This window comes from Sorex fumeus, unplaced genomic scaffold (assembly GCF_029834395.1).
Source record: "Sorex fumeus unplaced genomic scaffold, SorFum_2.1 ptg000083l, whole genome shotgun sequence".
Taxonomy (NCBI): domain Eukaryota; kingdom Metazoa; phylum Chordata; class Mammalia; order Eulipotyphla; family Soricidae; genus Sorex; species Sorex fumeus.
In genome coordinates, this window is record NW_026606140.1 from 13063021 (window position 1) to 13079852 (window position 16832).

The window sequence follows — 16832 nt, forward strand, 5'->3', positions numbered from 1 at the left end:
CACCATGCGCCATGGGGGTCCCTGACAGATGTGCTCGGCCCCCCACCCCCAGCCCAGCTGCAGACGAAGACCCCAGCTTTTCTTCTGCCCCGACAAGGATTGATGAGGATTCGGGAGAGCACCCAGACAGGCGAGCGGGGGCGGCCGCCCTTCTCCCCGCTGGCAATTTATCTTGGGCGCCGCAGCGGCGGGTTTGCCACAGCCAGGAACGCGCTCTGACCCCGGCACATTAATCTCGCTGAATAAAATCATCAGCATCAGGCACAGGAGCTGGGCAGCTGCCAGCGCCGTATTAATAACTGTCGCCCTCACCTCGGAGGTGTCGGGTCCCCCCGGCCCCTGGCAGCAGCCGTGCCTGCCTGGAGGAGGAGGAGGAGGACGAGGAGGAGGAGGAGGAGGAGGAAGAGGAGGAGGAAGAGGAGGAAGAGGAGGAGGAGGAGGAGGAAGGGAGGGGGTAAAGGCTGGAGCGTGGGGGGAAGTTCATGAACATGGCGGAGGGGGGCTCTGCTCTGCCATCAGCCCACAGGAATTTCCCCCAAAGGACAGGGTTTGACCCAGTCACCCAGGAGTGCTGGCATCGCTCGCCAGAGTTCAAAGGCCTGCGTGGCCGGTTCCATACTATGTGGCCGTGGGCTACTTCCTAGACCTCTCTGTGCTGGTTCCTGCCTCTGGAAAACAGAGGTAACAGCGGTAGCTGCTGCGGAGATGGCTTGAAGGGCTAGCGCACGCGCTTGGCAGGTGAGAGCCCTGGGTTTGATCTGTGGTACTGAGCACTGAGTACTGTGCCCTGAGCACTGACAGGAGCAACCCCAGAGCACAGAGCTGGGAGTAGCTTCCTAAATAGCGGAAACAACAAATCAGAACCTTGGAGTCTAAGATAAAAACTGCTGGAAAGGAAAAGGGGCAGAGAGGGCCAGAGAGATAGGGCAGTGGGTAAGGAGCTTGTCTTGTATGCAGCTGACCCAGGTTCGATTCCCGGCATCCCATAGGGTCCCCCCACGCCCCGCCAAACACTGTCAGGAGTGATCCCTGAGCGCGAAGCCAGAAGTAAGCCCTGAGCATTGCTGGGATTTGCCCCCCAAATCCCCTTCCCCACAGAAAAGAAAATGTGGCAAAGCATCTGTGGAAAATTGTTGCATGAGAAGTTAGTGACCTGACTAGTCACAAAGTATTTACTCAGAAAAACTGCAGAGCAACACATGTGGATAATGCTGCTTAGAACGTGAAAGTTCCAACAAGTGGGGATCCAAGTATCCATCCATGGGTGACTGGATAAGCCAGGGGCACTCAAGTCCCCTGGTGGAATATTACTCAGCCAGCAAAAGGAGTAAAGTGGCAGCTTCAGACAGGTGGACCCAAACCACTAACCTAGTAAAAGAAGACAGGAACAGAGGTGATGCCATAAGATTTCTAATTCTATGTCCAGAGTGGATCGATCCAGACACAGAGAACATATCTGGGTTCCTGGAGGAGGGGTTAGAGAGTTGTCTGCTGATGCATCCTGGGGGTTTCTTCTCGGAACAATCAACTGCTGGGGAACCACCCTGGGAGCACATTCAAAGCCACTAAACTGTAGACTTGAAAACAACCAATCAGGGCCCGAGAGAGGGCACCGGAGGTAGGGCTTCTGCCTTGCGTGTGACTGACCTGCTTCAATTCTGGCATCGCAGAGAGATCCCTGAGAATTGCCAGGAGAGCTTCCTGAGCACAGAGCCAGTAATATCCCGAGGACCGCTGGGACATGGTGGTCAAACCCCCCACTCCAATAAGGCAAATGAAATGATCAATTTTCTGTTAGGAATTTTATCTGTGAATTTGCACACACGCACACACATACATACAAACACACACATACATGTACACATGCATACACCGCACACACACATGCACTCACATACATGCACACATGACCACACACATGCACACACGCACATGCATGTATACACATACATGCACAAACATGCAAGCACGCACACACACACATGTGCACATGCACACTATCCCTCGCTCAGTGGGACAGATGTCAGAGGGGAGGAGGAAGCAGGGCGGTGTCTGTCCACACGAAGGGCCGACCCCAAGTCAGCTTCTGTGGCACACTCAGTGTATGCCCCCAGCCTTCAATCTTGGGGTGTTACCGCACTCGGCCTCCGCTCTGCAGACTTCTCATGAGCGTCCACCGCCTGGACCCCGAATGCTGAGTGGGACACTGTCAACCCCTGACCACAGCCCCACGAGCACGAGAATCTGGGTCTACTTTGCTCACTCCATATCCCCAGATCCCCAGGGCCTAGACTGGCTTTTGGCACATGGCTGGCATTCGGCACATTTAGCACGAACAAATGGCGTCGCTAAACACACTGCCTGGCTCCTGGCAACTGCGTGGCAATATTTAGCCATGTTTATTATTAGTTTGGTTGCCAGACTTCTTTGAGGCTTCCTAAATAGCTTTTCTAGCACAGAGGAGTCAGTGCTACTTTGCCTTTCGGATTTCTGTCTTTGTGACAGTGGTGTTTGGACATCTACTCAATACAAGATGTTTGAACTGAGTAGAGTGGAAGACAAGTTCACACCACTGTGGAGCAGTAGTAGTGAGAGTGAGTACAATCAGCCTGACTGTTCATCCAGTCATCTATAACCTCCATCCATCCATCCATCCATCCATCCATCCATCCATCCATCCACCCATCCATCTATCCACACATTGATCCATCCATTCACTAACCCATCCATCCATCTATCCATCCATCCATCCATCCATCCATCCATCCATCCACCCATCCATCTATCCACACATTGATCCAGCCATTCACCAACCCATCCATCCATCTATCCATCCATTCATCCATCCATCCATCCATCCATCCATCCATCCACCCACCCACCCATCCACCCATCTACTCAGCCACCCATCCACTCATCCACCTATCTTTCCATTCAATTAATCTATTCACCCATCCATCCATTCATCCTTCCATCCAAAAATCTATACCCACCCATCCACTTGCCTACCCATCTAATAATACACATACCCGCCATATTGCCCCAGCCATTCAATTTATCAATCTAGCTATATACGTCCAAACATGCCACACATGCACACCAAACACACACATACATACAATGAGTTTGGGAGTGTGCTCCAGAGACCAATGATTCATTGACAAGCAAGCTAGATGCTCCCTCTCCTGCTGTTCCAGAGGTTACTTCAAGCAGAGAAGGCAAACAATCAAACACGAACTGCAGCCGGGTGCTGCGTGCCGGCACTGGGGAGCGGAGGATGGGGTGGGGGTCCTCAGCAGGGCACCACACCTAACCCAAAGGGGCGGGCGGGTTCCTAAGAGGCTGTGAGCTGCAGAGGGAGCAGGAGTCATGGGCAGAAAAAGACTCAGCTGGTGCAGTGGGCAGGAGCCAGGCCAGCCACAGCCTGCTCTGAGAGACTGTGCAGTTTAGTCACTCAGTGCCTTGGTGTTCTCATCTGCAAAATGGGGCGAGAAGCACATCAGAGCAGGATGGGATGAGTTAACAGGTTGAAAGAAGGACAACGAAGAGACTGGCTGGAGCAAAGAGGACAGAGTGGGGGGGCGGCAGTGGTGGGGGTGGGGGATTAAGGGTGCTGGGCAGCCCTGTGGGACCCTGTGCAGGGCCTTGGGACCGTGGTACCACGGAGATGTGTTTTCTCATACCCATTAAGTCTTTCTTCAAGAGTGGACTCTCAAACAGTGCTCGGGGGAGGCCTAAGGGCCCTTCCTGGTTATACTCAGTCTACCGGGCTGGACTGGAGTCTGAGGGTGAGGAATTGCTTGCGCACCCGGGTTTGGGGACCACCAGTGCCACCCCGGCAGTGAGGCTCGAGCCTGAGTCCCAGACATGCAAATCCTCATTGCTGAGCTGTGTCCCCGGCCCTCCATCTTTTTCTGTTTTCTTTCAAATCTTCGCAGAACCTAGCAGGGCTTTATGAGCACCTGTTTCCTGCTAGAAAAGTCTGCCAGAGGTCTGCAGCCATGAACCCCTCGTCACAGTCAGGACCGAAGGCTCTATTCCCTCCGCCGAGTCTTCCTGTCCCCCTAACTCCTCCCTGTGCCCCCTCCCTGACCCACTTTCTGGTGTCATAACCTCATTTGTATTTTCTGCAGCTTTAGTTGTTCGTTGCTGTTGTTTTTGGTTTTGGGGTCACACCTGGTACTGCTCAGGGGCTATTCCTAGCTGTGCTCAGGAGTGACCCCTGGTGGTGCTTGGGGGGACCGTAGGCAGCGCAGGAGCCCAAATGGGGGTTCCATCCTTCCTGCCTGGACTCTCGTACCAGCTCTCTGCAGCTTTCTTTACTTTTTAAAAATATTTAAAGTTTCTGCTTTTTGGATCACACCCAGTGATGCTCAGGGGTAACTCCTGGCTCTGCACTCAGGAATTACTCCTGGCGGAGCTTGGGGGACCCTATGGGATGCTGGGAATCGAACCCGGGTCAGCTGCGTGCAAGGCAAACGCCCTAAGCATTTGTGTCTGGTGCTTTTGCTGCAGCCCCTCTTCCTGCATTTTCCTGCCTTCGGGAGGCCCTGGGCGAAGGCCCGTGTCCCTCTGCCTCTGGGTCTTCCGGAAGCGGGTTCAAGGCAAGCAATGGGGAGGAGTGGGGGAGCACTCCGGGTGGGGAGCCAAAGATGAGGAGTGTCCAGCTTACACACACACACACACACACACACACGAGTCACGTCCAGGATCCGCACCCATGAAAAGGACCCACTCATGGCCGTGCGCCTCCTTCTTGGAGCTGCTGAGCTGGTGGGTGGGGATGCCCATGAAGACTGAGACGGGGCTGGGGGTAGGACCCTCGGTCCCGCAGAATCGGAGCCCCTGACAGTGTCCAGTGTCACCCCCAAAGCAGTAAACCAGGTGCTTGGCACAGCGAGAGGAAGTCTGCGAATAGTAGGCTGGAGGTCTGGAGTAAGTTCTCCAGGGGACTCAAGTCACCAGACGTCGGCGGCGGCAGAGAGGGGCAGGAATGGGGGGCGGGTGAGAGAGAAGCGGGGGCTTCTCCCGGTGGCCGATGACAGCCTTGCTGCTCCCCCGACACCTGCTGTGGAACCGTGACCTGTTTCCAGGCACTTGGCCCCAGTTCTCAAAGGAGGGAAATATATCAGGACAGATCAGTGCCTCCAGCCACCCTCAGGCTTTCCCGGGGCTGACCCCCACCCCCCCCGGCCCCCCACAATGGGTTTCTGAGGCTCTACAGGGTCAGCCTCCGGGACGGGTGCTTCATTAGAGGAGCAAGAGGAAGCCCATTATCACCCTGTTTTCCAGGTGAGGGAACCAGGGCACAGAGAGGCTAAGCCACTTATCCAAGGCCACACAGCTTCAGGACAGGCGGTGTCAAGGGACAGAAGTTGCTGTTGGCCCCAGAGGAGGGAACGACGTCACAAGCCACACACACACACACACACACACACACACACACACACACACACGCAGAGCCAGCAGGGGGCGCCCCAGAGACCGGAACGCAGACATGTGCCCAGTCCACTGCAAAACCATGAGGCAAGGCTGTTCCCCAGGGCCAGCTGCTGCCCACCTGGCCCGTGCAGCTGAGGGGCCCCCCGACTGTGTTTCGGGAGCAGTGGGCAGCCAGGACCTGCTGAGCCCCCCTCCCTGCGCTGTCTCCGCCCTAACCGTCATGCCCTTCTGTCTTTTCTTTGCTTTTCGGGCCCCACCCAGCGGTGCCCAGGGCTGACTCCTGGCTCTGCTCAGGGGGTCACTCCTGGTGGGGCTCGGGGCGCTGGGGATTGAGCCCAGGCCAGCCCTGTGCAAGGCAAGCGCCCTCCCCGCTGTACTCTCTCGCCGCCCCCCGTTTTATCATTTCTCTGTATCTTATTTATCTCATTTTGGGTGGGGGGGATGAACCCAGGACCCCTGACGGGTGAGGTCTGGGCTCTTACGAAGCCCCCACTTTAGCCTCTTTCTGCCATTTTATTTTTATTTTATTTTTGCTTTGTTTGGTCACACCCAGCGATGCTCAGGGCTTATTCCTGGCTCTGCACACAGGAATTATACCTGGCGGTGCTTGGGGGGCCTTATGGGATGCTGGGGATCGAACCCGGATCGGCCACGTGCAAGGCAAATGCTTCAGCCCTTCTGCCATTTTAGACTTCCTGGCATTGTTGGGGCACAGAGCTGGCTGCTGCTCTGTGTGTGTGTGTGTGTGTGTGTGTGTGTGTGTGTGTGTGTGTGTGTGTGTAGGCATCTAGGCCTCCCCCCTTGAGAGGTCTGTGGTGGGTGGGCAGCTTGTGGGGACAGACACAGAATAAGCCCCGTGCAGATCCCTGACCCCAACACTGATCTCAGTAGCCCGGGGACAAAGCAGGAGGCCGCGGGAAGGGTTTTCCTGCACACCCGGCCCAGAGCTTTGCCAGCTGCGCCTCTCGGTCACCAGGCCATTGGTGAACTCTTCTAGGATGTCTGGCCTGCCAGCCAGCCTCCACACAAGGCCCCCACCTCGCCTGCTTGCAGAAGGACTGGCAAGAATTAGATCACCAAGACGAGGCCTTTTCCCAGCCCGACTCTGTCCCGAGTCACAGCCCTGATGTGGGTCTCCCCCTAAAGGGCCCCGCTGAAGTGGGCACTGCCAACGCTCCCCCGCCTGTGTTGGGCCCAGAGTCTGCTCCTTCTCTGCCTGGGTGCCCCCGACAGGACATGCCACGGAGAATCCGACCCTGGGCCCACGACCCTCCCGTCTCCCTCCTAAGGGAGCGGGAAGCAGGTCCCAGGGCCTGACCAAGTCCCCTGAGACGAGATTGGGATGGAATTGGCGTCAAGGGCGGCTTTGAACAATGAAACTTCCAAAATGCATCGGACCAGGACTGGTCCCCAGTGCAGAGGTGGCAGGATGACAGGGCTTCCTGGGATGACAGGCAGTGGGGGTCGGGTGTCCTAGCTCCGTGCGTTTATTTCAGCTTTGCCCACACCCCTTGCCCAGATGGCAGCCAGAGCGCCCGGTGACTGGGTGGCCTGGTGGTCACTGCCAGCGCCTACCTTGGACTTGACGGCCAGGATGATCTTGGGCAGGGCCACGACGAGGCACTTGAGGCCGATGGTGATGTACTTCAGCACGAAGTCAGCGATGCCCACGATCCACAGCAGGTCAAAGAAGTCCAGCGTGTCCAGGTTGGGCTTCAGGAATATGAGGCTGAGGGGGAAGGGTCCCGAGTCAGGAGACCCGGCTCTGCCCGAGTCTGCCACTAACTTGCTGTGTGACCTCAGGTGTGTGTCTGAACCTCTCAGAGCCTGAACTGCCATTGACTGAACCATGAGACTGGCTTGGGATAGTATTTAAGATATCCTCTTGGGCTGGAGTTATAGTACAGCGAGGAAGGTATTTGCCTTGCAACGCGGCCGACCCGGGTTCGATTCCCAGCATCCCATAGGGTCCCCCAAGCACCGCCAGGAGTAATTCCTGAGTGCAGAGCCAGGAGGAATCCCTGAGCATCGCCGGGTGTGATCCAAAAAGCAAAAACAAAACAAAACAAAAAAAAACCCTCATTTTGGAGGGGCCAATCACAGGCTTCACAAGAGGAAGAAATGGGGGAGAGGAGCAGAACAGGGAGGAGGGACTTTGGTATGACGGACTCAAGACGTCTGTCCACCTGTCTGTGCAGAGGTGTGTCCCCACGTCCTGCCTCTCTCCTCTCTCCCCATGGCCCCAGGACTGTGCAGCCCACCACCCCCTCGCTGCAGAGCCCCCGTCGGCCATGTGCTGTTCAGGGCCCGGCTCCGGACATTTGCAGCATCTTCGCAGCTGCTCCTGCTTTTGCCTTTGGAGGAGTCGCTGCTGTGGACACAGAGGTGGCCGCAGCACAGCCTCGGGGTTCCGCACGGGGTGGTGGGGGGAGGAAAGAGCCACCAGCCCCGTGGGCCAGCAGGCGCCCAGGCCCCGCCTAAATTAGCCTTCCGAACAGGGGGCCAGATCTCAGCTCACCAGGGGAGAAGAGAGGAGACCCCCGAAGTTGGGAACTGGCAGGACAGTGACCTCGGTTATGGGCACTCAGGGAGGATGCGGGCAAGGTCCGGCTTCCTCTCTCGCGGCTTCGAGGCATCAGAAGCCCCGTGAGCCCCGGCTTGGGCCCCTGGGAACGCAGACGGCACAGCCAGCAAGGTGTGTCGGGGGCACGGGCAGATAGCAGCTGCCGGGGTTGAGGGGCACTCGCAACGCCGCCCTGCCGCGCAGACGAAGCTTGGCCCCAGCCTTCCTCCAGTTTACTGCGAGGGTGTCTGACTCAGCCCGGGATCACTGGGGGCACAGAGGTCCAGGCGGAACAAGACAGTGCCCAGAGAGTGGCAGATGCCAGGAACCCAGCCCTGGTTCTGGGAAGCGTCTCCCCCCCGCCCCCACCCCAGACGTGCTGGGCCAGCCGACTAAGGCTGTGTGCTGGGCACCAGGCTGGGGTGTGCCCTCACAGAAGGGGCCGTGTCCAGGACCACCGGCCCGTGGCATCTGCTCACCTGTAGTACAGCTGCTGGGAGCTGAATGTGTAGAGCACATACAGGGTGTTGCCCGCCAGGAAGACCAGGATCCACAGGGTCACCAGCACCGACCTCTTCTCCTGCCAAAGAAGCGAGACATTGGTGAGGAGGGCTGCCCTGCCCCAGGGGTGCGTGGCGGAACATTCCAGAAGGCTTCTCTTCAGTTTGGAGGCAGCAGGGTGAACAGTGAGAGAAGGGGGCTGGCCCTCCCACTGGAACCCGAGGCACAGCCGGAGGGAAGGGGACAAAGACCTGGCTCAGGAGGGCAGAGCAGGGCAGATTCTGCAGCCTGAGGGCTGGCTGGGGGGCAGATGGGGGGTGGGAGATGCCGAGTCTGCTCCCCTGTCTGAGCTGGGCGGACTGATTCCAGCAATGCTGCCCCCTGCAACATGGGCCCGGGCTGTGCCCCTCACAGAGTGGGGAGGTGCTCTGAAGGGCGGGGACAGGGCTGAGCACTGTCGGAAGGATGGAGGGTGCAGAGGGTGGAAGGGCTTGTGCTCAAAGGCGTGTGTGTGTGTGTGTGTGTGTGTGTGTGTGTGTGTGTGTGTGGTGCCAGGTATCAAACCCAGCGTCTCATACCTGCAGAGCACGTGCTCTACTGCTGGGTCAACATTCCACCCGCAAAGCACAGATTTCATTTAGATTTTGGTCCTGCGGGCACACCTGGCAGTGCTCAGGGCTGACTCCTGGCTCTGTGCTCAGGCATCACTTCTGGTGGGGCTCAGGGGACCAGATGGGGTGCTGGGCTGGCTGGAACCTGGGCTGGTCACATGCAAGGCAAGTGTCCTATCTGCTGTACAATCTCTCTCCAACCCCTAAAGGGCACATTTTACTAACTTACGTTTTGTTCCTTTTCTTTGATTCTTTTCCCCCTTTTTATGGATCCACCGTGAGATACAGTTACAAAGTTTTCATGTTTGAGCTTCGATCATACAATCATCAAACACCCAGCCCATCACCAGTGCACATTTTCCACCGCCAATCAAAATTATAGTAGGTAATATAATGTTATAGATAATATATAGTAAATATAAAATAATGACTACAATTGGAATTATAGCATATAATGTGATTGATGATATAAAATTGTGTGAAATAATGACTACAATTGAAATTATATAACATTATAGACAATATAATAATATAAAATAATATAGCTACAATTGAAATGATAGTATACGACATAACATTATAGATGATGCAGTATAAAATAACATGGCTACAATGGATAGAAAATGCAGTCTATAGCACAATAATCTAGATAAAATATAAAATGCCATGGCAGTAATTCCAATGCACGTGGACTGACTGGTCTTCACCTGGTCTCTCCCAGGGGTCTCAGCCATGCTGTGCCCCAGTCCAGCGCTACCTGCTGCTCCAGCCTCTCAGGTCAGGTGCGACCAGGACAGTCATTTCTGGGGGGCGGTATCCGCCCAGTATCCGCCTGCCCCCCCACCCCCATTTCACACCTTTCCCTGCCTGTGTGGCAGACAATCTGCACAATACTCTCTCTCCACTTTGGTTACATTTGTTACCTGATATCAGTCCCACCACCACTCATACCTGCTGAAAAGGCAATGCTTGACAATTTGTTTTGTATTGCTTGTTATGGATAAAACATAATGTCATGTGGCTGCTCTTATAGTCGTGCACTCTAGGAATTCTAAAATTTTAATAATTAGGGTCTCGAGAGATCTCTGCAGCAAGTTGCGTGGGTCCAAGATTCGTTTGTGTGTCTCTGGATCATGGCCATGTGGGAGCTTAAGTAGAGGGTGGCCGCATGTGGGCGTCATCTCAGAGTCCCATCAGGGCGGGAGGAAGGAGAAGGGCCGAATCCTCCCCTGTCCTGGGAGACCTGACATTTGCTGTCACCGCCACCACGAAAGCTCAATCCAGAGCTTTCTCTGTATTCTAGAAGATGGTGGCCACCAGGATTCCTCAGGGGCAGGTGGAGGGACAGCACCTGCTCCTGTCTGGAGTGGCCGGCGAAAGTGGCCCACTACAAAGTCCAGAGCCATCTCTGCAGCAAGTTGCTCTGGTCTGAGATTCTGTGTGTCTTGTTCCTTTTCCTTGTGGGGTCATACTCACGGGTCACTCCTGGCTCTGCATTCAGGGATCACTCCTGGGGTGGGGGGGGGGGGCTCGAGGGATCATATGAGGTGGCAGGAACTGACCCTGGGTTGGCCGCATCCAGGGAAAGCGCCCTCACTGCTATACTGTCTGTCTTGCCCCTAAAGAGCACGTGAAACCTCAGTGCCGTGTGTGTGTGTGTGTGTGTGTGTGTGTGTGTGTGTGTGTGCATGCACACGCCCGCGTGCACAGGATGTGAGGTGGGGTTGGACGAGGGCAGGGCAGTGCTGGGGGGATATACACAGTACCGAGATTGAACTGGGTTCAGGTGGTATAAGGCGAACGCCTCACTTCTGTCTCACCAGGCCTCCATGTCAGCATCGGACACTTGGAGTTGAGTTTTTATTATTATTTTTTTATGGTGCCAGGGATTGAGCCCTGGGGCCTCACCCATGTAAGGAAGAGATTTTATATGCCTGATCGGGCCCTGATTTCAAGTGTGTGTGTGTGTGTGTGTGTGTGTGTGTGTGTGTGTGTGACAGGGGGAGGGGGCTGGTTTTCTTGCTTCCTCCTTTTCTGTCTTCCTTTTTTTCTTTTAGGTTTTACATCCAGCAGTGCTCAGGAGTTACTCCTGGCTCTGCACTCAGAAACAACTCCTGGTGGTGCTCAGGGGACCAAAGGGGATGCCATTGGTCGAACCCCGGTCAGTTGCATGCAAGGCAAGCACCCTACCTACTGTAATATCCCTTTGGCCCCTAAAGTGAGGGTTTTGTTAAGAATTAAGCAGAGTGTCCAAGGTGAACACGCAAGTCTGGTGACTAGATTGGCTCTGACTTCAGCTCAATCATGACCTTCGGGCTCGATGGCCTAGCAGAGGGTCCCAGTCTGCATCCAGGGCTATTCCAGCATTCCTGAGCATGGCAACCCCCTCAGCCTCTGCCCTGGGCTGACTATGCCACACCAGCCATGTGTGTGGATGGAGTTCCAACGCCTCCACCTGGGTGTCAAGCTCTGGTGCTGTTTCTCTTTCTCCTGCCCTGATTTTCTTTGGTCGCCCAGAAATCAGGCTGGAAAAGTCCTTGACTTGAGTCTCCCAGGGGCTTCCAGAAGGAACAGCCCAGGAATCGTCTGGAGGTGGTGCAGCGCCGGGAGTGCTCGGGCCTGACAGCCTGGGAGCCCTTGGGCTGGTTCCCTAAAGCTCTTGGTCTCTTCCTGGCGCAGGGGCGGCTGCTTTGCTGGAACAGGATGAGGTCATAGCTCGCCCAGGGTAACCTTCCCTCCGGTTTCGGGAAATGCGCTACTGTCTCCCGCTGCAGTTGCAATGCGTGTGGAGCAGACAAAACAAATGCATCTCCGTCCACCCATTACTCCAGGAGCGGTCAAGGTTAACGGCCCTCGGAGCCACCTCGAACCAACCAGTGCTCCAATCAATGTGATTAATCCGCTTGGCAGCCCTTTTTACCCCGTAAATAATAGATTCTGGTTCAACTCTCTCTAAATCCAAACCGAAGATGGAAGGGAAAGAGGGAATTAGCAACGCTTTATGAAGCCTGACTTGTTTTTTTGGGTGGGGAGGGCAGTTTGGGTCACACCTGCTGGTGCACAAGGGGCATTCCTGGCTCTGTGCTCAGGAGTCACTCCTGGTGGCCATCAGCAGTGCTGGGATATAATCTGTGAACAAGGCAAATGCCGTAATCCCCGGATTATCTCTCTGGCCCTTAAGAAACCAGACTTTGAAGGACAAAGTGGTTCTCGAGTACTAAGTTAGGATCCCAAATTCTCCAAGGCCAGAGCAGACTGGATCCCTGGAAGAAGAGCCAGCAGAGAGCAAACCACCACCGTAGTCTGCACAGGTATCTCGGACTCCTGGAGTCTTCTCCAGAACCTGGACTTCTCGACATCACCAGGGTGGAGGGGAGGGAGGCACTGCATCTGGGAGCAAGCCAGCCCCCAGGGCTCCCGCTGCTGTTCTAACAACGGTGCAAAGAAGTAAAATGGAGGGTCCAGAAGGATCCCTGGCTCCGGGTCCGACTCTCACCCTGCCACGACGTGGAGAGACTGGGAAGCCCTCATGGCCTCATGGAGGCCCAGGGCTTTGGAGCAAGTGTCAGAGAAAGGATGGGTGGGAGAGAGGACTTAGGTGATAATTCACAGAACTGGAACACAAGTCCCTCGTGCATGAGCCCCGGGTCCAACCCCCAGGCCCTCTGCATCTTTGCCCCCCGGTTCCCAGCAGGTCTGAGCCCTAAACTGTCCAGCGTCAATGGCTGACGCCTGCTGGGAGGTACCCCCGCCCCCCAGACTCTCAGGCACGGCTTGCAGGGCCTCCCCTCCAGAAAAAAAGGAAAAGCAGAGATTTATTAACAGCTCAGGGGCCCGGAGTAATACGGTGAGGAAGGCACTTCCCTTGCATGTGGCCAATTCCAGTTTGATCCCAAGCATCCCACAGGGTCCCCCGAGTGCTGCCAGGAGTCGGCCCTGAGCACGGGTGTGACCCCCAAAGCAAAATAAACTCAGGGGCCAGAAGACAGCACAGGAATTAGGGCAGTGCCTGACATTCACCTCCCAGTTCTGATTCCCAAGAACCATGTGGTCCTCTGAGCACTGCCATGGGGACCCAGGGATTCCTGGCACCACAGAACCCAAGGAGCAGCACATCCTCGGGCCCTTGCAGAGAACCGAAGGTCCATTCGCTGAGAATTGCCAGAAGGGCCCCTCAGCCATTGAGCACTGTTTGGGAGCCCCCCAGATAAGTAAGAATAAACAAGAAAAGCTCAGACAAGGCAGGTTTCTGACAGGCCAGGAAGGTGCCCTATGCCTGCCCCACACAGTGGCACAACCAACAGTCACCATCTCCGAGAAGGGACAAAGCAGGAAGGAGTTTTTTATTTTGCTGTTGTTGGTTTGGTTTGGGGGGCCACACCCAGCAATGCTCAGGAATTACCCCTGGCGGTGCCTGGGAGACCATATGGGATGCCAGGAAGCGAGCCCGGGCTGGTCATGTACAAGGCAAGTGCCCTAGCCATTGTGCTCTCTCTGGTCCCAGGGAAGGAGGGGGACTTCTGCAGGTACGTGCGGAGGACCTGGAGGACAGGGACCTGGGTCGCCTGGGGGCCACAGGCTCAAGGCCAGGGCTCATGTCCTAGTGGCACTATTGGCAGCTGGGGTTGTACGACCTCCGACAGGACTTGGCATCTCTGAGCCATGGTGTCATCCTCTGTGGGAAAACGAGGGCTGGGGGATGCGGGTGGTTCTTCCGGCTGGGTGAATCCGGATGTGTGCTCTACAGCGGACTCAGCTCTGACAGGACATTCAGGGCGAGGCTGGTGAGGGTGAAATGAAACGCCAGGCGAGAGGGGACCGGATTGGGAGCAGTGGAGAGAGGTAGGAGGGGTCTGGGAGGAGGGGGGAGCTTCTGAGATCTGCCCTGGGAGGCAGCAAAGGACCTGAAAGACATCCCTTGGAACTCTGCAGCTCTGGAGGGCTGGGGGCACTCATCAGTGGGCTGCACCAGGCAGAGGAACTTGGATTAGCTCTCTGAGCCCCCCGTTATCATCAGGGTCCCCAGTGGGAGGGGTCAGAGGAGAAGAGTCCAAAGGTCCCGGGGAGGACAGAACAGGGATGAATGTCGTGGAATTGGAGAAGGGGGAGGGGAGCAGAAGCACGCGGATGAGCCCCAGAACCCGGCAAGGGCGCACAGGAGAGGCTCCTGGACCCCCGTAGGAAAGTGGGGCCCCCAGATGGTGCCCCCAGATGCCTTGCACGGGACAGCCCGGGTGAGTGCCCAGCACCACACACTCCCCTGACCCCACCAGCTGTGACCCCGACACTGGGTCAAGCAACCACCAAGGAGCAGGCGCTCCGCCAGGCCCCGCTTGGTGTGCCCGCAGGACTGAGCCACTGGGATCAGGTGGGCAATGCTGCAGGCCCCTCTGTTTGGGGGTCCCTCGTGCAGAAGTGAGACTCACCTTCAAGGACACCTGCTCTCGGAGCGTGGAGTTGGCGTAGGCAAAGGTGCTGGCCATCCCGATGCACACGGCGATGCCTGCGGGAAGAGGGGACGCCCACTGCTAGGCCCTCACGGCAGAGACAGGGAACCCCCTTCTGGGGAATCTGAGCTGCATGCACATAGCCAGATCCTGAGCTGATCTGCGCATGAGTTTCTCACTCAGGGTTGGGACAGAGGACACTGCCAGCTCCCTTACAAAAGCAGGAAAGGTTAGGGGGGTTGTTTTCTGGGGAAAGGCTCCCACGCAATGCTCAGGGATCCCAGAGTGCACTTCCGGCAACTCTCGGCCAGTGGTTCAAGTGAGGTGGTGCTTGGCTCAGTGGTGTTGGGGCCTTCAGGAACATCCTAGCAATGTTCAAGGCCTCCAGGCTACGTCTGGTGATGCCCGGGGGTTTCCAGGATACACCTGGAGGTGCCTGGGGGCCTCTAGAATATACCTGGCGATGCTCAGAGCCTCCAGAATATACCTGGTGATGCTTGAGGACTTCTAGGACATGTCTGGTGATGCCGGGGGCCACAGGCTGCACCTGGGGGTGCTCAGGGTCCTCCAGGATACACCTGGAGATTCTCAGGGGCCGCTGGGATATACCTGGAGGTGCGCAGGGCCTCCAGGATATTCCAGTGATACTTGGCCTCCAGGATACACTTGGCAATGTGCGTGGGGTCTCCAGAATATACCTGGCGATGTTCGGGGGCCACCAGGATACAACTGGCTATGCCAGGGGACCCCCAGGAAGCACCTAGCAATACTTGTGGGGGCTCCAGGATACACCTGGTGATGCTTGCAGATCTCTGGGATACGTTTTCTAAGAATGGGGGCCACCAGACTGCACCTGGGGGTGTTCTGGGGCCTCCAAGATACACCTGGAGGTGCTCAGGCGGCACTGGATGCCTCACCTAGGTTTGATCTCCCACCCTGGCATCCAGTGGTCTCCCTATAGTACCCAATGCCCTCACTCTGGACGACCTCCCGGCCCCAGGCCTGGGTTCTGCTTCCCTCTGTGGGACATCGGGGTGGTCACTGACCTCTCTGGACCTCAGGTCCCTCCCGGGGTCACCCCTTGCTCCCCCTCTGCCCACCCCCACTGCCCGCCCGCTCACCAAGCTTGTGCTGGAAGCAGAGTTTGGCCAGCAGGATGAGGATGAAGGGCAGCCCCTTCTGCAGCCAGCAGATGACCGCCTTCAGCTCGGACAGCGCCGGTGCCGGCGTCCCCGGCTGCTCATCGCCGCCCTCCTCGGGGTGCCCGCGGTGGTCCCCGCCCACGTGCTGCAGCAGGGAACTCCCGCGGTGGCCCCCGTGGTGGAAGTGGTGGTGGGGCTGGCGGGCGTGGTAGGCGCCCCCCTCGCCGCGGCCGCCGCCCTCCTCCCTGGATGCGGGCATCTGGAGGAACACGTCCCCGCCGCCGGCCGAGGAGCCCAGCACCAGGCTGGACGGGAAGGGCGTGGCGGGCAGCCCCGAGAAGAGTGTCGTGGGGGTGGTCGCTTCGGCCTTCAGACTCTCAAAGACGCCCGCGGCATCCACACTGGCCTCGGAGCTGAGCGCCTGGCTGCGGCTTCTGGGCAGGTGAGAGGACAAGGCCCCTGTCAGAGGGGCGGGGGGGGGGGGGGGTCCTGACCTGTGACAATCATCTTTACAATCATCTTTGTGGGGGTGACCAGGCAGCCAGAGGCTGGGCCCCAGCGCAATCTGGTCCATCTAGGAGATCTGGAGACATGGACACCACATACACACACACACACACACACACACACACACACACACATACACTCGCAGTCTGGGTCTAGGAGATCTGGAGACATGGACACAGCGTACACTCACACTCGCAGTCTGGGTCCATCTAGGAGATCTGGAAACATGGACACTGCGTACACACACACACACACACACACACACACTCGCAGTCTGGGTCCATCTAGGAGATCTGGAAACATGGACACAGCACACACACACACACACACACACTCTCACAGTCTGGGTCCATCTAGGAGATCTGGAGACATGGACACCGCGCGCACACACACACACACACACACACACACACACACACTCACAGTCTGGGTCCATCTAGGAGATCTGGAGACATGGACACCGCATATACACATACACACACACACACACACACACACACACACACACACACACACACAGCAGAGGACCTGAGGTCAGGGGGGCCAGGGGAAACCTGTCCTGCCAAGCAGGCGCTGGAGGGAGGCCGGCGGGCCCAGGGACCCGGCTTTCACCCCTGAC

General features: G+C 56.9%; 1 protein-coding gene across 1 annotated transcript in view; it reads right to left on the reverse strand.

Moving 5' to 3' along the window:
- The window catches only part of RNFT2 (ring finger protein, transmembrane 2), a 57781-nt gene that overhangs the window by 35484 nt on the left and 5465 nt on the right, over positions 1 to 16832 (reverse strand). The window contains exons 4-7 of the mRNA XM_056131029.1: positions 15686 to 16140; positions 14544 to 14620; positions 8485 to 8585; positions 7018 to 7171 (exon numbers count right to left, since the gene is read on the reverse strand). Coding sequence (XP_055987004.1) covers positions 7018 to 7171; positions 8485 to 8585; positions 14544 to 14620; positions 15686 to 16140 — 787 coding nt within the window. The remainder of the gene's footprint in view (positions 1 to 7017; positions 7172 to 8484; positions 8586 to 14543; positions 14621 to 15685; positions 16141 to 16832) is intronic.